The 26,773-nt window shown below is 28.0% G+C and overlaps 3 protein-coding genes across 5 annotated transcripts; all 3 read right to left on the minus strand.

The window, feature by feature from the left end:
* Positions 1-225: 225 nt before the first annotated feature.
* Positions 226-5,178, minus strand: LOC110619152 (serine carboxypeptidase-like 17). 3 transcript variants are annotated; one of them, XM_021762411.1, is made up of 14 exons: positions 4,977-5,178; positions 4,756-4,901; positions 3,378-3,454; positions 3,070-3,192; positions 2,870-2,972; positions 2,628-2,665; positions 2,363-2,464; positions 2,048-2,134; positions 1,775-1,924; positions 1,603-1,674; positions 1,400-1,518; positions 696-809; positions 457-511; positions 226-380 (listed from the first exon to the last, which is right to left on the minus strand). In XM_021762411.1, exons 1-14 carry the CDS (start codon positions 5,096-5,098, stop codon positions 297-299), a joined length of 1,392 nt encoding a protein of 463 aa, XP_021618103.1. In that variant the 5' UTR covers positions 5,099-5,178; the 3' UTR covers positions 226-296. The 3 variants fall into 3 exon arrangements, with proteins under 3 accessions (XP_021618103.1, XP_021618105.1, XP_021618106.1); XM_021762413.1 differs by lacking the exon at positions 2,870-2,972 and having other exon boundaries at positions 3,114-3,192; XM_021762414.1 differs by lacking the exon at positions 1,775-1,924.
* Positions 5,179-12,314: 7,136 nt separating this feature from the next.
* LOC110619153 (serine carboxypeptidase-like 2) lies at positions 12,315-16,241 on the minus strand. The gene is made up of 14 exons (XM_021762416.2): positions 16,062-16,241; positions 15,809-15,954; positions 15,228-15,304; positions 15,026-15,148; positions 14,853-14,955; positions 14,729-14,766; positions 14,520-14,621; positions 13,630-13,716; positions 13,369-13,521; positions 13,185-13,256; positions 12,968-13,089; positions 12,697-12,810; positions 12,506-12,560; positions 12,315-12,420 (listed from the first exon to the last, which is right to left on the minus strand). The coding sequence occupies exons 1-14, from the start codon at positions 16,190-16,192 to the stop codon at positions 12,337-12,339; spliced, it is 1,407 nt and encodes a 468-aa protein (XP_021618108.1). The 5' UTR covers positions 16,193-16,241; the 3' UTR covers positions 12,315-12,336.
* A 2,687-nt stretch (positions 16,242-18,928) lies between these two features.
* On the minus strand, positions 18,929-25,950 carry LOC110619154 (serine carboxypeptidase-like 7). The gene is made up of 15 exons (XM_021762417.1): positions 25,937-25,950; positions 22,956-23,078; positions 22,723-22,859; positions 22,567-22,643; positions 22,363-22,485; positions 22,182-22,284; positions 22,052-22,089; positions 21,872-21,973; positions 21,705-21,791; positions 21,448-21,600; positions 21,297-21,368; positions 20,513-20,631; positions 20,312-20,425; positions 19,288-19,342; positions 18,929-19,012 (listed from the first exon to the last, which is right to left on the minus strand). The coding sequence occupies exons 1-15, from the start codon at positions 25,948-25,950 to the stop codon at positions 18,929-18,931; spliced, it is 1,401 nt and encodes a 466-aa protein (XP_021618109.1).
* Between the last annotated feature and the right edge of the window lie 823 nt (positions 25,951-26,773).

A 26,773-nucleotide genomic window follows, 5' to 3' on the forward strand; every position in this document is an offset into this window, starting at 1 on the left:
TAGAGATTTTTGCCAGACAAGACAGGCGACGGGCTATGACATTATAGAAATTTTAAAATTGAGAACAAAATATTTAAAGAAAAAGGGTATCTGCATGTGTGGTCGAATCATGGAGAGGATGAAGAAAACATTTAATGGACTGGTAATTTTGTGGAAAAGGCAAAAAAATCCCAAAAAATTATAAAATTTTAATTTAATTTAATTTTTTTAATAATGACCCCAAAAATTATAAAATTTAAGCTCATATATCATTATTTTTATTCACTAATTTTTTGTCAACACATAGAACCAAATTGCTACAGTGAATGATAAGCGAACCACCTATCGATCATGACGAAGGCCTCCTTAGGCTTTATTTCTGAAGCTGTGTGACCTCCTCCCTGTCCAAAGAAATGGGTATTCTTTAATTATTGAACATATGAGTTAAATAAAAAAGTTAAAAAAAAAAATTCTTGCCTTAACAGTTGCAAATGTCAAATTGTATTTGCCCTTAGAATAGGTAATTACAAAGCTGCAAAAAACAGGAGAAAAAAAAAAAAGAAAAAAAAATTACAGTGAGACTAGGAATTACATACTAACTAAAATTATTGTGGATTTCTTATTAAATTTAAATTAATAATAATTTATTAATAAAAAAAATTCTAATATGCTCATTAAGAAAATATTTAATTAAGAGTTTAGGAATCGAAACCAACCCAGCAATCTGATCATCGATCAGCCATGGTCGCCAATCATCAGTTATTGTCAAATTTAGAGTGTGTATCCAAGCAAGGGTACCCAAATAAGGAATAGCCAAGTCTTGATCACCACTGCACAAACCCACAAAAATCAACTCTTAGCTATATGCTATATTAAATTTTGTTTACCAATTAATTTGGTAAAGCATGTTAATTCCAACAAAATTACAATTCAATAATTATTTTTTTATGGTTTTATCTCCTTTTTAGAATTAACAATTTTATAAAAATTAAATTAAATTTATTTTTTCCTATAAATGGGAGAATTTAATTATTTTTAATTTAAAAAAATTTTAAAATAAAATGAAATTACACATATTTTTATAAGAATTTATTTGAATTATATTCTATAAAAATTTATGTAAATTATATCTTATAAAATAAATAGTGTCAAATGAAAAAAAAGTGTTTAATAACAATTAAAATAATGTATTCCATTATTAAATATGAAAACACTATTATATTTTAGAATTTAATTAATAATATTTTAGTAGCAAATCTAATTTTTTTTAAAAAACATGAGAATTGAAAATTAGAGGAATAGAATCTGAGACATCTCATATTTATTTAGATGGATTTGAAAGCTCTGATATGTATTTAGATACAGTAGTCCTGAAATTATTATCTTTTGATAATGGAGGCAAATATTTTCTGTTAATTACCTGAAAATCAAAACACGGTGGCCTTTGTTGGTAAGCAATTTTTGATACTGAAGACTGCTTCGAACATCAATTTTATACCACAAACTAAGATTGCATCTTGGCCACTCCTTTATAGTCCCCTGAATTATTAACCCTAATTATCACAATATTCAACATAACATAATTTAAAATAATTAATTTTTAATATTGGAATATATATATACCTCTCGTACATGAAGAGCACTTTGGACATTCTTATCATTAGCCCATATGTAAGAATAGAATAGCGTAAAATCCTACATGAATATAATATATATTCGAGTCAAATTTCAAATAATTCACGAATAATTTAATTTATTTATGATTTAAAAATAAATAAATAAATAAGATACTCACACGACACCAATTCGTTAAATGTTTAGATTGAGTCAAAACATCTAACTTTTTCATGGTTGCGAGTAGCTCATTCCCTCTCGTAAAAGAACTGAGGTTCCACGTACTACATTTGGGTTCCATTATATTGAACAAGTATAATTGCTCAAAAGTCTATAATTAAAATTAGAATGTAGAGATTTATATTAATTAATCTTTATGTATGCAAATAAAATTGAAGAATGACCGGAGTAGTTTAAGGAGAGAAATGAGAAATCTGATTAAAACCCTACTTACCTTGTTGATAGCTTGAAGATTGTTGATGCATAGTTTGTTGCTTCGATCTGGACTAAGATACTCGCCTTTGCAATTTTTCTTAGTTGACTTTGATCATAGGTCATAGAAGAAATTGCTTGCTTTAAAAATGGTGTCTAATTTTCATATATATACATATAGAGAGGGGGAGAGAGAAGCTAAAGATTATCTCTACTTCGTACTTGTCTCAAAATAAATAAAATATATAATGATTGGATCGTTTATTAATAAAAAAAACTTATTTAAATTCGATTCATATAGTATTTTTTATTATAATTAGAACAATAATAAGTTTACCTGATAAAGTTTGTTGGAAATGAGTTCCTTTTGGTGAGCATATGCAATTCTTGAGTTCAAATCGTACTTAAAATCGGTAAGAGGATTGCCTAATATGAGTCCCTAAGTTTAAGATAAGAGCAAACCTTAGTTCGACCATATAATGAAAAAATTTAGGTACCAAGACTTTGTTTGTTTCAAGAAAAATTTAGATACCAAGATTGTTTTCTTAATTTTTTTTTAAAGAAAAATGCAGCCTTAATAGAAGTATATATATATTATTTACTTTGAGGTTCACTCTAGGCTTGCTCCCTTTATCATTCCCTGCAGGAAAAGTGAACAAATTCTATCAAATGAAATAGCATGCTGCACACAAGATGGATGATATTATATATTTTATTGCAGTACCGAATTATAGAGTAATTCTTAGTTAAATTCGATACGAATTTAAAATATAAATAAATAGATCTGGTTTAAATTTTATAGACCGGTCGACTCGTTTGTGTGAATATAAATGGTGTAGATTACCATCAGAAATTTTCTGAACAATGATTGGAGCAGTTAAGCCCCCATAAGAATCAGTTCCAATATAGAGTGGATTTGAGAGAAATTTGGGGTGCTCCATAAGCCACTGCATGATCAAAATTTTACTAAGAAAATAAAAGAATTGAATATACTGCAAATGCTAGCAAGCAAATGATGATATTTTCAGGGTGATTTTCACTTGCCTTTATCAGAAACTCATAGGCTTTTTCTGCTGAAGATAAATCACCTGTTTTGTATCCTTCCCATGTTGTTGAGTATGAGAATCCAGTGCCCACAGGTGTATCTAAATATAGTATGTTTGCAACCTGTGAAATTTTTAATCATTTGGGATATTCAATAAATAAAATGATATAAAATTTTATGATGTTATTAATGATTCTATAATGGTGGAATCTGTTAAGAAAAAAGAAAATCATAAAGAAGATTGAAGAGTGATCTAGCAGGGATGAGCTTTGATAAAAATTGGCTAGCCATGCAGAGTAAGTCTCACCTTTGTCCAATAATATGGTCTCAGCATGAGTGATGGTATGTTCCCAGTGGAGTTTGCATAATCAAAAATTAGTGGACCTGAAAAATGCACACAGACTATTAGTTACTTTGATTTCTTGTGCATTCCTTCACTTCATGTAATTGGTAAATTTAAATCTCAATTAAACAAACTTAATTAATTGGGGTGTGCATGGTTTTTTAATGCAAAACAAAATGAAACACAATATTTTTCAAATCTATATAGAATTTTTTTTTAGAAAAAAATATAAAAAATATATTGTGCTTTTATTGATTTTTCATATTTATAGTTTAATTTATATTAAAATAATATTTATAATATCACGCAATTAGCAAACAACACTAAATTTTAAATACAATTAAAAAATATTAAATAAAAATATATAAAACCATATAATATTTTTTAAATTTTACTTTTTAATTAATAATTATATTTTATTTGCTCTGTTGTGAGAAAATTATCATCATTTATTAATAGTATACTACTTTAACATAGATTAAATTATAAACTCTAAAATGAAAATGAGTGAAATATATATTTTAATATAGACATAAAAAATAATGCATTAATTAGATAAGCAATGCTTTAATGAAGGCAAGACATTAATTAGGTTAAGTATAATTAAAATATAATTAATTAAATAATTTATAATTACTATTTATTTGTAGAAAATAATTATGAAAAATATTTTTCTTTATGAATTTTTTTAAAGAAAATAACTTATTTTCAATTTATTATTTTTTATTATAATTCACAAAATAAAAAATATTAATAAATCTATATATAATAATATCAATGAGGTCATTAAAATCTAGAAAATGACTTTCTCATTTTCTGTAAAATTTTTTTTATTAAAAATTTTAAATGTGATAAAAAGATGAAAAATATTTTTCATTTATTAAACGAGATATAATGCAATATTCTATTCATCCGCACATTCCACTCAAATTGAACTATATAACATTTATACCCTTGTTTGGTAAGGAAAGCTGACACAGGCAGAGCATCTAAACTTATTTATTTGGCAGAAACTTATCATCTTCTTCTTTAGAAGAAATCAGATTAAAACTTTTTTTTTTTAATGTAATCATTCATTTTTTAAGAAAAAAATCAAATAAATTATTATAAAATTATGTGAAATTTTAATTTATTCTAAAATAATTATGTTGAAATTGAAAAGAATTGATAAAAAAATCAATTGAATCTAATAGTTATGAAATTTTTTATTCTGAAAAATGAATTTATGTTTTGAGAGAAATGATTTTTTGAATGTAGAATTTGACCTAGAGCAAACACACCCAAAATTCTCAACCTCCAGTAATAGTTATAGATTGTAAAAATAAGAAGAAATTGATAATACCATTTTGATATACAATAGCAGAAAGCACAGAGCAGCCAGGTCCTCCTGAGAACCAAAGAACAAGAGGATCATCTTTTGGATTCCTTTCTGACTCAAACAAGTAGTAGAAAAATTGCAACTCTTCCCTTTCCCCTACACCAACATACCTTTCAAAAAAAAAAAAAAAAATTAAGCAATTCTCAATTTAAGTAAACAAAGACTCAAATTCTTAAAATGCATACCCAGTTTCAAGGTAAAATGGGAGATCTCCATGAAACCCAGGTAGGGTTTTGATGATTGATTGAGAGTCGACAGTGGTGGAGAGGCTAATTAGTGATAGAAGAAGAACATGACCCAACACCATTTTCCAAATTTTAGCAATTGGGATGGTCCAACTTTTTGATTTGGGGATTTGTGTTGGGACAAAAGTGAAGTAGAAAAAACAGTAACTGCCCATTGTATTAGCTGTTTATTTTTGGGTGGGTTGCTTATTTATTAAGGTGTCCAGCTGGAATTAGGGTATCTTAAAATCAAAAAACATTGATGAAATTAAATTAATTTAAAATTTTAATTTAATTTTTTATTTATTTCGGTTTGATTTAATTTTTAATTTTAAAAATTTTAATTATTTAGATTTAATTTAATTTTAATTAAAAAAATTAAATCGAATCTATCAGTGATAATAATATATTATGTTCGATAATATAAAAAAATTAAAAATATAATAAATAAAAAATTTATTAAAAATTTAAATCGATCAAATCGAATTAAATCATAATTTGATTTAATTTCTGAATAAAATTAAACTATATTAAATGAAAGGAAAATCTCTTTGTTGGAGTTGTTTTTTAGGGTATCATCAAATTAGGAAATATAAATTCAATTAGATGCGAAAAACTGAGTTTAATTTTACAAATAATATTTTAATAAGGATCAAAATAATAACAAATTAGTCAGAATTTGGGTAAGCATGACAGATATTAAGGGTTGTAGGTGATGACAAATGGATGAGAAGCGCAATCGGACCGATTTCAAGTGCAACTAATGCACGCCATTTGTCTATTTACTTTATTTATTATAGTCCTACATTAAAATTAATTTCAACAAAATAAATACTTAATAATCACGCCTTTGGAAAAAAAATTTAATAATTTAAATAAAATAAAATTAATTTTACTAAGTTTAATATTAAAATAATATATTTTCCTATTTACATTGAAATATAAGTTTAAAATAATAATGATATATAAATAAAAACATTATTACTTAATTTTTATACTATAAAAAAATTTATTAATTAATTTTTTAATTTTAAAAAATATATTAAAATATTTTTAACGTTTTAAATATTTATAATAGTCTCTCCGTTAATTTTAACTATTAAATATTATAAAAAAATTTAAATTCTTTTTTTTGTTACGGGTGGATTATTTAATGAATTTTTTAAAAATTTAAAATATTAATTAATAAATTTTTTAAAATTATATAAATTAAATAGTAAATAATTAACCATAGAACTAACTAATAAATTTTTTGAAATATAAAAAATATTTTAATATATTTTTTAAAATTGAATGATAAATTAGTGAGTTTTTTTAGAGATTAAATAATAATTTTTTTATAAATAAATGCTAAAAAATCTAATATAAAATTAACAAAGCATTTGTGTAAATTCAGGGTATATCCTTTCTTTTTATATTTTTATATATTGTAGATTTAATTTATTTACCAAAGGTGGAATTTTGTAAAGTAGAATCTAACCTACAAAGTTTTGAGCGTGGACTAAAATTATAGAGGTTTAAACAACAAAATCCAAGCTTAAGACCTGGTTTATTTCAAAATATTCTATTTACAGGAAAATTATTTTTTTGAAAAGTATATTTTCAGTAAAATTCTTTTTTAAAAATATAATTTGAATGTGTTTAATTGGTATGTTAAATTTTTAAAAAGTAAATGGATTGTGATTATAAATATGATATAAATATTTCCACTGCAAATGAAATTATATATTGACTGAATACTTAAATTTTGAAAAGTAAATATTTCACTCATATAATAATTAATATATAACTTTTTTGTAATAATAATAATAATTATCATAAAATATAAAAAATATTTATATTTAATTTAATTATTTTTTTATTTAAATGTATATATAATAAATAAAATTATATCATAAAATTCTCACACATTATTATTTATTAACATATATAACTTTCATTTTAAGAAGTAAATATTAATAGATGGGTCAATTGCTTGATTTTAGAGATTGTATAAGTATAGATTTGATTTTCTTTACCCTAACCCGTAGAGATTTAAATTTTTTTTTGGAAACTTAGAGTTCTGTTCATTTGGATTACCATAAAAAGTAAAATTTGGAGACTTAGAACTCTTATTGGATTACCAATAAAGGGTAATATTTGAAGATTTATGGTTCTGTTCATTTGGATTATCCATAAAGAGTAACATTTGGAGATTTAGAGTTCTATTTATTTGTATTACCTATAAAGGGTAACATTTGGAGATTTAGAGTTCTGTTCATTCGGATTACCCGTAAAGGGAAACATTTGGAGATTTAGGGTTATGTTCATTTGTATTACTTATAAAGGGTAACATTTGGAGACTTAGGGCTCTATTTTACCCATAAATGGTAACATTTGGAGATTTAGAACTCTGTTTATTTGGATTACCTATATAAAAGGTAATATTTGAAGAGTTACGGCTCTGTTCATCGTGTCCTTTGTTTATTTTTATTGTTTTGGGTTGGTTGTTTTTATGGCTGAATTTAAAATCACCGTAGCTGATGTGATTCTTGTGATGACTAAAATTATGAAACACAAATTAAATAGATCTCATTTTTTAGATTGGAGTAAAATTATTCGTATTTATTTACGAAGTATTGAAATGGATGATTATCTTAGGATCCTCCAACTGATGAAACTCGTAGAGATTGGATGAGAGATGATACTCGTTTGTTTCTGCAGATTCAAAGTTATATTCATAGTGAGGTGATTAGTTTTATTAATCACTGTGAATTTGTTAAAGAATTAATGGAGTATTTGAAATTTTTATATTCTAGCAAAGGGAATATTTTCCGTATTTATGATGTGTGTAAGACGTTTTACCGAGCTGAGAAAATGTGGTCTCCCGTTCGTGCGCTGAACTTGAATTTCGAGCCATTGCACAAACCGTTTGTGAAATCTTATGGGTACATCAACTATTGAAAGAAGTTGGGTTCACAAATTCGATGCATGTTAAGTTGTGTTGTGATAATTAAGCAGTTATTCACATGGCTTTCAATCCAGTATTCCACGAGAGGACTAAACACATTGAGATTGATTGCCATTTTGTTCGTGAAAAAGTCCAACAAAAGATAATATCAACAAGACATAGGAGAATAATTAGGAGATATTTTTTCACTAAAACTCTAAACGGTGTTCGAATTGATTATATATGTAACAAGTTGGGTATAATTAATAGTTATACTCCAACATGAGGGGAGTGTTATAGGTTATATGAGGTAAATATGTTAATATAGGATGTAAATATTGTTAGATAGATCAGTTGCTTGATCTTAGGATTATATAATTATAAACTTGATTTTTTTTTCTGTTTAGATACCGTCTATTATGTATAAATAGATTGTAATTTTTATTGTGAAATATAATAAAATATTATCTTTCTAAATATTTCACTCATAGAATAATTAATATATAAATTTTTTTAATAATAATAAAAATTATCATAAAATATAAAAAATATTTATATTTAATTTAATTAATTTTTTATTTGAATTTATATATAATAAATAAAATTATATCATAAATTTTTCGCACATTATTATTTATTAACAAATATAACTTTCAATTTTCTACTCATGTTTTACCTAAATATTTAATTATGAAAATTAGTAAAAAGAGTAAAATAAAAAATAAAAAAAATATCTAGAAGTTATTTGGATTAAGGAGGAAATTTACTTTTCTTACGAAGGAGAAATAACACGCTAACTTTCCGAAAAGTTATTTTTAAAAATAAAAAATTAAAAGCTAAAAACTCTTATTGAAATTTTTAAAAAATTTTAAAGTATACTAAAACAGTTAACGAAAATTATTTCTAATAGAAAAATGTTAATATAAAAAATTATAAAAAAATAATTAAAATATAAAATTAACCCTTAAACGGTGAGATTTTTGTTTTAAATTTCATAACAGGTCTCGTCACACTTTTAAAAACCGTGCGTTTCGAAATTCTCTTTTCGAAAAGTTATCATGGATCTCTATCGGATGTCGGCCGTAAAAATTAAGTTCAATTCAAATCTATCGTAAAATTTAAGACTGATTGTTTCGTATCAATAAAATATTAAATTGTATTACTAAAAGAAAATAATAAATATACTGAGGCAAAATTCACTAATTAAATCGAAAGGTAAGGAAGCTTTTTTCAAAAATCAACCATTCTACCCAGTAGCTTGCAAGGAGCGACCAGAGCTTGATTCTTTGAGAGCCTTATAAAAAACTCTGTACAATTCTTTAATCCGCCCTTTTCGATTTCGTCTCCTTGTTTCTCAGTGTATCATGTGATGTATACTTCTTTAAAGATAATGATATACTCTTGTCATGGATTAATTTTTGTTTATTATTGGTGTTTATGTATTTATGATATATGAAGTAATATATTCAAATTAATTCAATACATTAATTTTAATTTAATAATTATTAATTATGTAATTTAAATTTTGGATATATATTTTTTATAGGGGATTTATTATTTAGTTTTTGGATAATTCCATTATTAATAAGTCAGTTCTTATATTTTTAGAAATCTATTAAAGCGTTTTCATCTTTTTATTCTATCAAGGAAATATTTTTTTTTCTTCTTTTTCATTAAAAATAAATAAAGAATGAGAGAGAAAACTTTTAAAACTCAATTTTGTTCTTAAATAAAACATTTTATTTAGTTTCTTGATATTATCATTATTAATAAGTCAGTTTCAATATTTTCAGAAACCAATTAAAACTTATTTAATTTTTTAAAAATCTATTAAAATATCTTTATCTTTTCTTCTCGTCAACAAAAAAAGAAGAAGGCGTCTAGGGATAATTTGGTCTGTTATAATATTTTTAAAAATAAAAATAGACGAAATGACTATTTTATTAACAGAAAAAAATAAAAATATTTTAATAAATTTTTAAAAATACAGAAATTAACTTATTAATAATAGTAATATTCAAAAAATAAATAATAAATCTCTTGTTTTTTTTATAGATCAAACCGTAGCTCAATTTGAAAAGCTATATGATCCAAATAGAATTTGAAAAACTGGAAATTTGTATTAGGGGTGGAGGGCAGCGGTGAGCAAGTATTCAGTTCAAATCAAAAAAATTGATCGAATCGAATCGATTTGAAAATTTGGTTTGATTTTTTATACATTTCGGTTCAGTTTTTAATTTTAGAAATTTCAGTTATTTTGATTTGGTTTGGTATTGATCAGAAAAAAATCGAAAAAATCGAACCGAACCGATTAGTGATAATAATATGTTTTTTCAATAATATAGAAAAATTAAATCATATTAAAATTAAAATATTTTAATTAAATTTTAAAATACTAAAAATAAAGTGTAAAAAATAAAAAAATTATTAAAAATTAAAATCAATTAAATCGAACCGAATCAAACCGAATCAGATCGGTTCGATTCAATTCGATTTTTGATCAAAATCAGTTCGGTTTGATTTTCATAAACACTAAAATTTTAATTTTCGATTTATTCGATTCGGTTCGATTTTAAACTGAACCGACCGAATGCTCACCCCTCGTGGAGGACGTCTAGGGTAACTTGGTCTTGTTCATGAACATAGATCTTACGGTAATCACATTAATTTTTTTTTATATGTTTATTCCCTTTTCTCTTTTTGTTATGTTATAATAAATCACTTATAAAGTGATTTATTATATAATCAACATAAATTTTATATTTTTTAAAAAGCATTTAAGATAATTTTATTAATTTAATATATTAATAGTGTAATTATGGAGATTTTATCTCTCTCTAGTTATATCAAGAGCTCATCTCTCCCTTTTTTTACCGCTAGTCAGTTTCTTCGTGTTGTTGGAGAATATTATTTTTGTCCACTTAGAGAGTAGATTGTCTTTCCCACTTCTCGGTGGTGTTTTAAATTTTTTTACTTTTTTTTTGTGTTTTTAACATTTTTTCTTAATAGCAGATTCTGTGGTGTTTTATAAAAAAATTTGTTTGATATAATTTTTTTATTATTTTTTTATTGTTTGGTTACAAGATCATTTGCATATGAGGACAGTTGTTTCATTGACTTTATGTTTTATGGTGGTCTTGCATGATATGAGGACAGAAGAGTCTTGCTTTTGGAATAGTTTTTCCTTTCTTAAAAAGTCTTCTTCGCTTTAATATTCTCGATTGAGCGGAGAGACAACAAGCTTTGTTACTAAGTATCTCTGGATTCTTATACTGCTCTATTAGGTTTGGCTAGTGAATGCTCAAGGCGTTAAGGAGTTTTGCCTAGTATTCTCTCCTTTAGAATAGATGATAGATATGCGGTATTTAATGTTTCTTATTTATGACCTATAAATTTAAAAGACTTTATTTTCTCTTTTTCTTGAAAATTGGCATGAATATACTAAGGTTAGTTTATAAGAAAGCTAATAATTAATTAGGATTATATATTATGAAGGGGGTTGGGGGAGTCGAACCTTAGACCTTTCAAGGCTACAGGATGCACTTTCCACCAGGCTAAGTCTTAGAGTGCGAGTTTTTAATCTCTGTAATTATTTTTTTATCGAAAGGTAGATAAATTTATTAAAGGGACGATCGACTGTATCATCATAATTTGATTAAGACAAGTATTACGAAGGCTTAAAAGTCTTAACATCATATATATTTAAATTGGAAAATTCTTGCCTTTATATAATAGAAATAATTAATTTAACTTTAAATATAATATACATTTTAATTTTTTAGCTAAAATAATATTATTAATTAATCAAATATATAAACTCAAGATAAGAAAAAGAAAATTCTATTAAAATTTGGTTGAAAGTGCCATGAATGCTCATGCAATTATTTATTATGCTTATATAACAAAATTAAAAATATTAAAAATTAGTGTTGCCCGTCCTGATTTAGTAATTAAAAACATATAATGATGAAGTATTGAAGAAATAGGGATAAAGACATAAAGAAAATGTATAAAACGGTGTGTAGAAACTATTTGAAATATTACAGATCAAAAAATAAAGAAAACGACGTCGCTCCTAATAATCAAGTTAGTTGTATAGCGCGGAAAAATTTATTACAGATGTCAAAACTGTTGCTTTCTGTTACGTGAAAGTCATTCTAACAATTCACAAGAGTGATTCTCCGAATCTTTTCAGAATATTCCATATGTATTTATATAAATATAACAATATGCTGTTAAAAAAATAAAAAAACATATATAAAAGAAATTTCTCAATCTCCTTTGTTTCGAATCTCTTTTAATTTTGTTTCTATTTGAAGACCCAAATTCAAATTCTCACACACTCTATAAAAAAAACAAGGACAGAATTGATTTTGCTAATTATAGATATCTTCAGATTGGATAACGAGCAAACCACCTATCAACCATGGCTTGACATTCTCTGGGTTTGTACTCTGGAGCTGTGTGGCCCCCTCCCTGCATATTACCATTAATTATTTTTTTTTATATTTCATTACATTTAATCACTAATTTCTATTAAATGTCTTTTTTTTTCCCTAACCTTTACAGTTAAATATGTCAATCGGAAGTGTTCATTCATGAATTTGGTTTGGTATCTGCACAGAATCACCCTTTCTGAGATTAAATTGGAAAAAGAAAATTGAAGGTAAAAAAAAAGGATAAATAAATTAAATGAATGAATAAGATTTAGCTTGTTTCTAGAGTTTATAAATCTCCAATTTGACCACTCACCCTGCAATTTGACCATCAACATACCAAGGTCGCCACTCATCAAAAACAGCTATTTCAAGGGATTTGATCCATTCTTGTGTACCCACATAAGGAACAGAAATGTCATGGTCTCCACTGCAAAATCAAGATAGAGTCCTCCATTAACATGGTCCTGGGTGTCCAATCGAAAAAAGTTTTGGAAAACTAATGAATTTTAGACCTAGTTTGATTCAAATTAACCTTGGAAAATCATTTCCTGAGAAGTATACTCACAGAAAAGTTAAGGAATCACCTATATATCAGAGCTCTGAGACCTGTCTTGGAGAGATTTTTATGAATATAAACACTGCTCTCAACATTTTCTGTGTATGTAGGAAATGTTTTGACGCACCTGTTCCAAGTTTTCACTGTTCCCTGATCACATAAAAAAAAAAAATTCAATGTTATATTCCTTATCTGAAATTATTCTGAATCCTAATGATTATATTATTCGTCTTAAAATTACAAACCTGTCGAACACTAAGAGCGCTTTGAACCGTTTCATTGTTCATGTATTTGTATGAGAGTGCATAACCAAATTCCTATTCGCAAATAAAAAAATTACTATTTAATTCATATATTATAATTAAATTAGGGAATTGTAATATAATTTTCTCAATCCAGATAAAAAATCAAAACAAAGAAAACATTTACCCGGCAGCGCAGTTCAGGAAGTTTATCAGCTTGGAGAAAATCAATAACATTTGCTTCCTGAGATCTAACATCCCATTCTAGCTCATCCGATTTCTTGGATGAGAAGGCACATTGAGGTTCTAAAATTTGTGTAAGTTTAATTTGTAATATGCACTGCAAAATCAAATATATAAATAAATAATTATTTCAAAATCCTCCTGATTTAAACTTTCAAACCAAAAATAATCAAGTATCTGCCGTTGGATCAGTAGCTTCTCTAACCTGTTTGATATTTTGAAGGGCTGTGATACATAATGTGTTGCTGGAGTTTACATTCAAGTAGTCACCTTTGCAAAACAATTTGGCATTCTGGAAAAGCAATACAAAAGTAAAGTAGTGCTATGCAACTGAACAAATCAAAAAACTAAAATCATTATTTTTTTAATCAAATCAAATCAAATGATAATTTTAAGTAAATGAAGCGTATTGATAATTTAAATTTAATTTGATTTAATTTAATTGATTTGGACCAAAATTTTGTTGCCCATCTGCTGGGCTTTTAGGCAAAGGAGGGCTAGGCTTTTAGGGACAATAGGCATATATGCAAGGTTGAGAAATTAGAAGGATGGGCTTGGTAGGTGGTTTGGTTTGGTCGGTTTGATTATTTATGAAAACTGAACCTTATAGTTAGAGGTGAGTAGTATTCGGTTCAAATAAAAAAAACCGACCAAAATTGATTTGATTTTTTATTCATTTTGGTTTGATTAAATTTTGAATTTAAAAAATTTTAATTATTTTGGTTCAGTTCTATTTTGATTAAAAAAATAAAAAAATCAAACCGAATGAATTAGTGATAATAATACATTATTGAATATATAAAGAGATTAGATCATATTAAAATTAAAATATTTTAATTAAATTTTAAAATATTAAAAATAAAGTGTAAAAAATAAAAAAATTTATTAAAAATTCAAATCGAATTGAATCTGACCGGTTTAGTTCGATTCGATTTCTGATCAAAATCAATTCGGTTCGGTTTTTATGAATATCAAAATTTTTCGTTTGATTTAATTTTGAACCGAACCGACCGAATGATCACCCCTACTTATAGCTTTTTTGTAAATAAGGAAGGGAACTAAACCGTTTGTATTGAATACTGAGAATAGATTCACCTCATAATATTCATCTGATATAAGTGATACTCTATGAATAAATGATATCCTGGAATTATCATCAATGTAATAATCAGTCACTGGATTGCCAAGCAAGTAGCCCTGTTCCAAAACAGAGAACAGAAACAGAGAGATCAAATAAAAATTTCAAATTAATGAAAATTCCCTGGTGATTTTCCTGAGAATTCTGAGTTTGATAGATCAAGTACTTGGAGATCAATACTTGGCTTCAACCCACTTCCAATTCCTGCAATTCATTTAAAGATCAAATCATAAATTTAATAATTGGTTCTTGCTAAAATCACAATTAATTTCTTTTATTATTGAGCTTACCCTGGAGTATATTTTGCACTACTAGTGGAACAGTAATGCCTGAATATGAATCTCCACCAATGTACACTTGGTTTCCAAGAAACTTGGAATGATTCACTAGCCACTGTGCCCAAAAAAAAAACAAATAATTCTTGTGATTCAAAACATGAAAATTGATAGAAAATTGAACTAACCTTTCTTAGGAAATTATAGGTCTGTGATGCTGACAGTGTGTCCGAGGTATTCCAGGCTTCTGTAGTTGTTGCATAGGAAAATCCAGTTCCAACTGGTGCATCTATGAATATGATGCTAGCAATCTGAATTATTACCATCAATTAATACACCTCTAAATTACCCAAATGGTCCATTAATAAATTATGCTAAATATTTTTGCACCTTTGTCCAAGTGTATGGATTATACTTTAGACAAGGCAAGCCCCCACTGTATGAATCCCAAGCAATGGCTAATGGACCTGTGGAAAGATTCCAATTGAAAGTTGGGGTACAGATTGGTCCAGATTGATGGGGGCAATGAGTTGTGATTTAGCTTCAAAACAAGCCTATTCTAGAATTGGGAAAATTACAATTTGGTTCTAGTAGTATAGAGAAACTAATTAGTCAGTCTTTCGATTTTTGTAAAATTTTAAAAATATACTAATTAGTCTTATCATTAATTTTAACTGTTAAATATTGCAGAAAAATATAAAATGCCTTCAATATAGAGGGGCTAATTAGTAAATATTTTTATAAAATTAAAAGATTAAATAATAATTTTTTTATATTACAGGAACTAAATAGTAAAATACTTAATGGTTAAAACTAATAGAGTGACTAATTAATAGATTTTTAAAATCTCTAGAATGTCTTAATGTATCTTTTAAAATTATAGGACCAACTAATGAGTTTTATTATACTATAGGGACTAAATAGTAAATTTTCGTTCAGAATTTAATTGACTTGGTGCTACAGATACTAACCATTCTCAAAGGCAATTGCAGAGAAACCAGAGCAACCTGGACCTCCAGTGAGCCAGAGCACAAGAGGATCAAAAACAGGATCCCTCTCAGATTCAAAGAAGTAATAGAATAGCTGCACATCCTCCATTTCCCCTACCCCAATATATCTAAACAATACCCAAAAAAATTCAAAAATTCAAACATTAACACTCCAATTTTCTGTCAGAAAAGAAAAAAAAAAGAAGAAGCGCAGAAAGCAAGTATATAGACTCACCCAGTTTCCATTTTGAAAGGAAGCTTCCCAGGATAGCCAGGTAGAGTGTCAACAATCATCTGAGAGGAAGCACCATGAGAGAAAACAAGAACAACAACAAGAAGAATACTCAAATGATATTGCCAAGCCATGGGCTCTTTTGCATAGCCTTAAGCTTGGCCCTCAAAAGCCACCAATAAGCAAAATTTTCTGGGATAGTATTCAGTCGTATTGGCAGAAAGATTTTATGCACTGGAATTGGTAATTGAGCAATGAAAATTAGGTAAAGAATTATTGTTTCTGAAGTATTAACTAACTTTCAAATTCAACTGTAAATATTGTATTTGCCATGGATTTGAGAATTAATTAGAATTTGGATGATTAGCGGGTGAGGCTCTAACGGCTAACAAACATTCTTAAATAATGTTGATTATGTTAAGTATTTCCTTCTCTCCATTTATTTATCTATTAATACTTAAGAAAATAATCAAAACATCATAAGTTTTAAGCTATTTTTAGAAAATATACGGACAAAATTATTAATAATGATAAAATTTAAGTACCAAATAGCTATTTATTTGATATTTGATTAGTGGAATATGATGTTAATAATTGTAAAAATCAAGAACATTTTTTCAAATCACCCAAATTCTGATCAAAACATAGCCAGTTTCCAGTGTGAAGGGAAGTTCACCATCAAATCCAGGGAGATACTTCACAACGGTGCCGGAGAATGCAACATTTGCAGATAAAACCATTAGAAAAATGAACCGGAAACATGTCAAATTTAAGTGACCAGTGCCGGAACTTGACGGCATTTTAAGTAGCAAAGAGTGGTTATTTTAATACTAATTAATTTTAAATAGCACCCAAACTTTTTTTTGAATCGAAAATTTGAAGCCGATGAGTAGAATGGAGACTTTTCAGATTTACTCAAATATATTTACCACTAGTAAGTGTAGTAGCATCTAAACTTAACTTAACGTTGCTTTAAAAACATAATTAATTTTAATTTTTTAAAAATTAAAAGATTATTGTACGCTGAAATAATTGTAGAAAAATTTGTAAAATATACTACCGTCGTAAAAATATGCTTAATTTTAATTTTTAAAAATAAAAATAAAAATAAAAATAAAAATAAAATAAAATAATTAAATTGGGATATTATATATCTAATAATAATAAAAATAAAAAATATAATTAGTATTATATTCCAATCAAATACATTAATTAAGAAAAATAAAGTAAAATTAAAATTATAATATATAATTGGATATAAAATGATTATTTGATAGTTAATTAATAAAAAATTATATAAATTGAATAAAATATCTAAAGCAATCCAAACATAATTATTTAACTAAAATTTTAATTTAAATTGGATTGAATTACTTGGATTTCATGGATTGAACCCCATTATTTACGGTTCGGAAACAAAAATGTTGTTACAACGGTATTTTGGGGTTTGAAATTCAGTTGATGGAAGCTTATGTAAATGTAATGGTTTTGAATTAGAAGTTATCTAATACTTTATTTTTATCCTATTCTGGTTTAGTCTAGTGGACGTATAATAATTTTAGCCTATTCTGATTTAGTATAGTCTCTCAACTTGAATTGGAATCTGTTGAGTTTTTTATGTTGATTTAATATTTTGAATTCTAAATTAGGTCTGTGCGATGAATTTGTTGGTTGGACATGAGATATTAAATTTTATTCTTTTGTGATCTTTTGCAATTTTTTCTTGTAATATTAATTTAACAGATACAGATTTGATTTTGGTTTGCTGCTCTTATGAGTTGATTAACTTTACTTTCTGTAATATTTTCTTTCTCGATAAAATTTTTGCATTTTTGCGCGAGGTGAATAATATTCTATTCAAATAAAAAATTTAACCGTATCGAATTAATTTTAAAATTCGATTAAATTTTTTATTTATTTTGATTCGATTTAATTTTTAATTTTAAAAATTTCAGTTATTTTAATTCGGTTTTAATTAAAAAAAAATAAAAAATCGAATTGAACCGATTAATGATAATAATATATTATTTTCAATTGGTTAAAATATTTCAATTAAATTTTAAAATAATAAAAATAAAGTGTAAAAAATAAAAAATTTATTAAAAATTTAAACTGATCAAACCAAACTGAATCGAATTGAATCAGACCGATTCAGTTCGATTTAATTTCTGATTAAAATCGATTCTGTTCGATTTTTATAAATATTAAAATTTTAATTTTTAATTTATTCAGTTTGATTCATTTTTAAATTAAATCGACTGATTTTTAAATTAAATCGACTAATTGTTTACTCGTAATTAGTAACGATTCTAATACGGTGCTAGAGAAATCAAGAACCATTCTATTTAGATCTTTGAATATAGAATAAAAGAAATAGGGGAAAAAAGAGTGTGAAGAAGAATCCTCCTAACAGAAGTTCTAGAAAATTGTTCAATTATTGAAAATTTCAATTTCATATCCCTTACCTTTAATTTTTAAAGTTTTGTTTGGTAATGTAGCAGATAATTATGTATTTAGTTACTTCACTAAATGAAAATGACTATTGCTTTGTAGAATATTTGCTTTCATGTATATCGAACGAAAAAAATTTTAATTGAAATGATTTTATAAATATAAATGGAAATAAGTATGTGATCGATTTGATTTAAAATTAAATTGGATTAAAAAAATTAAAAATTAAATTTTAATATTTATAAAAATCAAATTAAAACTGAATCTAACCACTATTTATTAATAAAATAATATCAAAATTATATATTGCTTTTTTATATTTTTTCTTAATTTATTCAGAGTAATAGTATTGATAATTTTCAATGCTCACAGTCACTGCAAGGTTCTATAATTGTTTTTTCTATATCTAAACATAAAATCTAGAGTGGATAGTAACGAATCCATCGATGAAACATGTCAAAACATTCCTTTCTTTTGTACTCCTGCGGTGAGTGACCCGCTCCCTGCATGGAAAGTAAAATTATTTATTTAGTTATTAAAAATATGTTATATAAAAATATTTTTTAATAAAATAATTTATTTTTATTCTTTAGGTCTAATTTTAAAATTAAAATATATTAATAAATTTATATACCACTTCTAATATTCCCAAAACGCAGAAAGAACATTTTTTTTAAACAAAACATTTTCTGTAAAGCTAATTTAATTTTTTTTACTAAAAGAATATTATATATATATTAATTGCAAAAGAGAGGTGAGATTTGTTTTTTTCCCTTACCTTCACAGTCGCATATGTTAAACGATATCCGTTATTTGTATATTTTCTTGTGTACCTGAAAAAATTATACATCAATTTAAGCATGTTAATTGCAATAGATAATTAATTATTTTGAATTAAAAATATTATTTAATTTTGTAATATAGCAAAATTAACTTTTTTAATTTTAAAATATATTAAATAGTCCTTATAGTCCTATAGTCCCTATAATTTCCAAAATGCAATAAAAGATTTATTTAGGGGCATAAACGAATCGAGTCAACTCGAGCCGAGTTTTGAAGAGTTCAAGTTTGATTCATTAAAATTTTTTTGACCTCGAATCGAATTCGAGTTTTACTCATTTCAAAGTCGAGCAGAGTATTAAGAAGTTCAAATTTTGCTCGTTTGTTAAACGAGTTTAGACAAATCGAGTTTTTATCGAGTTTAATCTCGAATAGTTCGTGAGTAGTTCAATTTATTTAGATGTATAATGAGTTTTAATTTAAAACTAAAATACTTTTAGTTAAATAAGTATATTTACAAATTAACTCTTAAACTTATAAAAATAAATTTTTAAATTTTAATAATATAAATATATGCACATTTAAGAGTGTAATTAAATTATATAGAGCTGAATTTTAGAAAATTTAGCTTTGACTTATGAAAATATATGCAAAGTTTGAGTTTATTTTTCTTATAATAATAATTTCAGTTTACTTAAAAGAGACTATTCACGTGTCTATTCGCGAGTCTGTTTATAAATTAAAAAATAAGCCGAACTCATGAGTTTTAACGAGCCGATCTCACAAGTCTTAACGAGCCGAATACTATGAAATTTAAATTTGACTCGTTTACCAAACGAGTCTAAAAATTAAATTCAAATTTAAATCGTTTATAAATCGAATTGAATTCGATCGAGTTAAGCTCGATACAATTTTTATTGAGTCAAATATCGAAAATCTCATATTTTTATTAAATTTTAGTACTATTATTAATAGGTTGCCCTTTTAACGCATAGCATAATGTTAATAAAAATTAAAGTTACCCTGCAACTTGGCCATCAGTAAACCATGGTCGCCAATCGATGTCAATTGTCAAATCCAGAGAATTTATCCATTCTTCAATGCCATTATGAGGAATGATCATGTCATGATCACCACTACAAAGCCAAAAAAAAAAAAAAAAAATTAATATTGCTTTATAATTTATAATTTGAATAAATAATTTCAGGGAAAATTATGATCACCTGAAAATCAGAACTTGCAAGCCTTTGGTAGTGAGATTCTGATGATAGGAAAGAACTGAGTTCACATTCACTGTATATGCCAAGCTAATGTTGCACCTATAAAATTCTGGGATCATTCCCTGTGTTCATTGTGAGAATATCAAAGTTATTTTTGTCAAGTTTATAAGTGAATTTGAAACAGAACGAACTAAATCAAAACGATTTATATTCTGTCATGAGTTTTAATAAATATTATTTGATTAAAATGAAATTTAAAAAATTGTTGTGAATCTTCAACGGACGTTATAAGCAGAAGTTAAATCATTTTCTTTATCGTTTGAGTTTGATCTAAATTTTCAATAAAATTCAAAACTAGTTATTCCGCATTAAAATTTAAACAATCACATGAATCTAATTATACATGTACTCAATAACCACAATATAAAAGGGATAGCAAAATGAATATAAAATATTTAACTTTATTCAACTATAAAGTTTACGTTCGTAGGTAGCGTAGAAATGAAATTCCACTGTAATGAAAAAAAGTACGACACATTCACTCCGATCTACGGCACATTCTCTCCGATCTCTTAAATCTTAATTTCTCAAAAAATCATACGATAGTTCTGCAATACCTAAAAAATACAATGTCTCCGCTATCATTGCAGATTTCATAAGATATTATTTTGAATTTTGAATCGCTATGCAGAACTTTCAGGGCTGAATAATAATTCCGCATAAAAAAAAATATATCCAAAATTCAAATCACATAAGATTAAAAGGGCTGAATCTAAGTAAATATTACCTGGCGAACATGAAGGGCATCTTGGACACTTCTATAATTTGTCCATATATCAGAAAGCAGATATTGGAAGTTCTGCAATAAAAAGAAGAGAACAAAACTGTTATGACAGGATCTCAAATGTTACCTAGTACAAACAGAGGAACTTAATTACCTGGCAATAAAGGTCTCCAAATCTAGGCAGTGGCTGGATAAATTTTCCTCTGATTGCCCTAAGAGATCTACTAACAACATTTTCTTTTTCTTTTGGTGATAATAAAGCACAATTTGGATCCAGGACGTTTTGGCGATTTATTAACTCAATGCACTGGAAGCAGAACAAATTATTTCTCATCCTTTGACGTGCATAACATTAAAGCTTGAAGAAAATTGTAATATAAAATAGTAATTTGAACTAATAATCCTTCAAACCTCAGTTATAGAACCAAGAGCCTCTACACATTCTGTATGTGTTGAATCAACATTGGCATATGTTTGATTGCAGCTATCTTTAGCTGACTGAAAGGAGGAAAATGATAGAAACCCAATGTGAACAATAAGTCTAGATAAGAATTCCGCAACTTAGGTAAGGTGATCACCTCGTACATTGCATCAGATATAAGTGCCAATCTGTGAGAAAATGGTATTTTTGCATTCGTTTCGACAATGGTGTCTGTGTGAGGGCAGCCAAGTGACAAGCCCTGAGATTGATTCAAAGAATTTGACAAGCTATACGTGAAATGTTAAACCAAGAAAAAATATGTAAAGTAGTTTCGTACTTTTAGATTCACAATAGGCTTAAGTCCTGCTGCATTTCCTGCAAGTTAAATTGCAAAATAGCCTTGTTAATTAATAGCTTTGCTAGTCACAAGTTGAGGCTCTATTCAATATTTCAAGGCCATATTGTACCTTCAAATATATTGGCAGCAAGTATAGGAACAATGATCCCTGCATATGAATCACTGCCAATATAGACCGGATTCGTTTCGAATTCTGAATGATTGGTAAGCCACTGCATTATATTTCAAAAAGAAATAGAGATCAATATGATTTCATTTCTGGGTCATTGGAAATGTCATCAGTAACTCACATTCCTGAGAAAATCATAAGCTTGTTCTGCTGATTTTGTGTCTGTTGTGTTCCAAGCTTCAGTTGTCGTTGCGTATGAGAAACCGGTCCCAACCGGTGAATCCAAAAACAGAATATTGACGGTCTGAAAAACCTTACTAATTTACTAACATAAAATGACTCGTTTAATCATCAAGAAAAACAAGATTGTTAAAAGATTCTGTACCTTTGACCAAGCAGTTGGTTCATAGAGCAATGTTGGTAAACCCCCAGTGTAGTTATTGATATCAAATTTGAGTGGCCCTAGTATAGATTAAAGACACATTATAAACATATCAAGATCAATTTATGCTTATAGAATTTCAATAAATAAAGTACAAACCTATTTGATAAAAGAATCCATTCAAGCCAGAGCAACCAGGACCTCCATTGAGATAGAGGAGAAGAGGATCAGCAGCAGGATTGCTCTCTGAGTGAACAAAGTAGTAGAAGAATTCAACGTCACCCACACTAGTGTACCTGTAAAAACCAAAAAGCACCACTCATTATCAATATCAAATTATTACAGGAGAAAATACAATGAAGGAAGGAAATATAAATATATCTAACACATACCCAGTCTCAAGTTTGAAGGGCAAATCACCAGAGAAGCCTGGTAAGTTGGTGACGATATTGCCAGAAAAAGCAGTGTGTGAGAGAAGAAGAAGTAGAAGAAATAAGTGTGAACACTTGCTAGAACTGGATGCCATATGAAGTGTAAGCTCCCACTTGTATAATAAAGCTTGGGTTAACGTGGGATGGATCAATGGACTTAGCCGAATCCTATTGTAGTAAATATATAAAGACCGCAGTTGAAGAGCTCGTAGGTTTGTGCATGTCATGCGACCCAGATTTTGAAATGGTGGGACTAGAAAGTTAGGAGAATAGACAAGTAGGCCTAGAAAAGAATAATAAATAAATTTTGCTCAGGAAATGTTAGATGATCTTATCTTCAACTTAAATAAATCCACTTTGCAGGATTTGGTTGATTGAACTAGGAACAGAAAGTTTGGTACCCATCACCCATAAGTCTTTTCATAGATTATTATTTCTTAGTTGAACTATTTTTCCTTGTTTTTTTTTGTTGAGATATTAGTTAGTTTGATTTGTTTGATAATTTTCGTGATCTAATTAATGAGAAAGTATAGAGTTTAGAATCAAATTTCACAAATTGGACTTTGAAATTTCAACTTATTACAACTTATTACTGTGAATCTCTTTCTTAGGATTACTAGAAATACTATATTCCCACTAAATAATTTATGAATTTTTTTTCATTCCTTATTAAGTACAAATTAAACTACAAAAGCATAAACCAAAGTAGATTAAAATATTGCAATTGAAAGAATAAACAGTCACATTTCACGTTATACCAAAAAGATCAACCTGTCATCTCATCAAAATAAATAATTAAATCTGATATCTCTCTAAGTCTTGGGAGTATTTCTATGAACAAGAAATGATCCTTTTAAAAGTAAAACTTCATGGGAGTGGCGTGCCTTTGAAGAGCTAGCAGTGAAGCTTCTTGACGTGTTTGTAATCTAAGGATGAAGAATGAATAGCGTCCCACTATAAAGCTGACGTTACCAGCAAACTCTTCCACACACTTGCTGTAAAAATCTGCAGCCCTGCTTATGATCTTGATTGGTGCTGATATGACAATCTCCATGATCATTGTTTGCTTCTGCATCTGCTTTCTCATGTTGAGATTTTCTTTTTCTAATATTTGCTGATGAAATTAATCAAAGAAAAATGAGAAATTGTTGATGATTGAGGAGAAGGGACTGAGGTTGTATTTATATGATAAAGGATTGAGATGTTGGATTGAAAACTTGTTTCTCATTTTGAAGTTTGAATTCAAAATCAAGAAGCTTACAATATGAGAGTGGAAACAAAGCTGGAACACACAAATAAGTGGTCTAATGAGGAAATTAAGTCCTTTTGGAGATTTGTGCGTGTTGAATTTGAGACTTCTTACATTGACCTTATTTGTTTTTTGTTCGTATTGATTATGTTCATTCTCATAAAGACAAATCCAAGCATATTTGCATAAATTGTTTTTTAGAGCAAGTTAATTTCTTGAAAGAAGGTTTGTCTCCTATATTTCATTTGCCATGTTTACTGTCTAATAGAAGCTGTGACTTGACAATTAATCTTCTGCTCCTCTTAGCTATTATAAAGTTTTAATAATTGGGTTAATGCTCAATCTTATTCCTATATTTAATAAAATATTTAATTTAAATATGATAACATATAAGATATGAGTCTCTTTGAAATCAAAACACGTACACGATTTAGAGAATTTGTTAATCTCGATTGGGATCTCAACATACATGACGTTCCGAGGTCCTAATCCTAATACCAACTCCACGAACTCCAGGGCTCTCGTCGAACGAGTATTCGACTCCCAACTTCTAGCATTCATACTAGGTCTTAAATGCATGTACTATGACGACCTTGACATAACGTGTGTGTCAAGAATGACATGATTCGAGCTGGCTAAACATTAATAAGCCAACTGCCCGCCATTAATGAGCTGTTTGAAAAGACTTGCTAAAAGTACAATTGTCCCTTCAGAAGAGACATATGACTGACTTACTATATATGGCCACGAGTATATATACCCTTGTTACACAGAAGAAAAGATCATATTTTTTGTCTTTTGAAAACCACCATTACTCTTCTGCAACTAAAGACCTTAGCACCTTCTATAATAAGACACTCAACTCCATTACTATACTCATTTACTGCTATCTTAAATGTTCCTCTTAGAGTCCTAAGAAATCACCTTCCCTGTGTCTGAATCCTAAATACCCCTGAATCTCACTTTCATCAACTGGCGCTGTCTATGGAAATGAAGGAGATTTTTTCTATCATTGGAGTTTCTAAACCAAACCCATTAAGATCCACATGGCAAATCAAGAAAGCAATACACCACCTTCAGCAGGAAATGAAAATCAACCTGTGGAAATACCAACTGCACAAAACTTCCTGATAACCTTATTACTACAACCTTTTACTACACCAGTGTTATCACCATTTCCTTTTCTAGCAATCTCATGCCTATAAACACTATCACACAATCCCTGTTGTCCAACTAGGATTTACAAACGATGTCACTATAGTTATAATAAATTATGATGTGGATGAACCGGATCATGCAATAGCGAGGCTTTACACCACCTATGCTCGTAAAACTGACACAAACTTTAACTTCCAGTCAAGCACCAACACCCACCTTTGTCTTTGGAGTTGAGAACTATGACCTAGTAATAGCGACACAAGGAACTAGGAGAAGAAGAGATGGTAAGTGTCCAAAGAACCATCAACTAAGTCCAAAAGCCATGTCGTGAGGGGTTTGATAGAGGAAGGTGTTGGTGTGAGTAGAAGTGAAACGTTGGAGGATAAGGGACAAGGAGCAAAGAGGAAGGAACTAGCTCCAGGTCTTCTATAAGCACTAGAAAGTTTGAAGCAAATGAGGAAGGGGTAGAGAAAAGTTTGGAGAAGCTGAAAGAAGAACTGTTTGCTAAGTTGAAGAGCCAGGTCGGGACTCAAACCATTCTGATGACATCCTCACCTTTTGCGACCCACATCTAGGAGGAAACTATCCTGAAGAAATTCCTAATGTCCACCATGGTTGCTTATGACAGTACTGGAAAACCCAGAGACCATGTAATCAACTACATGGAGTTTTAGACCCACTCTAATGCCTTGTTATGCAAAGTATTCCCTACCACCTTGATCAGAGCAGCGTTAATGTGGTTCAAAAACTTGAGACTAAAAGCATTAAAACTTTTGGAGACTTGGCAAAATCTTTCATGGGAGGTTCATTGCCAGCGTGCCAGCTCAAAGGAAGATCAGTTACCTCAAGACGGTGAAACAGAGGAGGGACAAGACCTTTCAAGAGTACGTAGCCTAGTTTAATAATGAAGCCCTACAGATCCCTGATCTTGACAAATCTAGGGCCGTGGAAGCGATGCAGAAAGGAACCACTTCAGTAGAATTTTTTAGGTCTTTGAGCAAGAAGTTTCCTAACATACACTAGTAGACCTGATGTAGAGGACAGAGAAATATATCAGGTAGGATGATACCTTAATAACCAGTCGTTTCATGAAGAAGTCTCGGGAGAGAGACACCTCTTGTAGACATCCTAAGGATCGAAGGAGAGAACATGTGGACAGAAGACTAGAATGAGGTCCTAAAGCTTTAAATAAGTATACCCAACACGGAGAAGTAGATCACAAACCCATACTGTAATATTCGGCTAGACTCCGGTATCGGAATTCCTACCGTCCGGTGGAATCTCGGATGTCGGAAGCCTCTAGTAGGGTAGAATCATGTTTTCATAAAATGTTTTAAGGTATTTCATGGTTTTAAGTAAAATAGAAATGAGT

The sequence above is a fragment of the Manihot esculenta genome, chromosome 7, assembly GCF_001659605.2.
Source record: "Manihot esculenta cultivar AM560-2 chromosome 7, M.esculenta_v8, whole genome shotgun sequence".
NCBI classification, from domain to species: domain Eukaryota; kingdom Viridiplantae; phylum Streptophyta; class Magnoliopsida; order Malpighiales; family Euphorbiaceae; genus Manihot; species Manihot esculenta.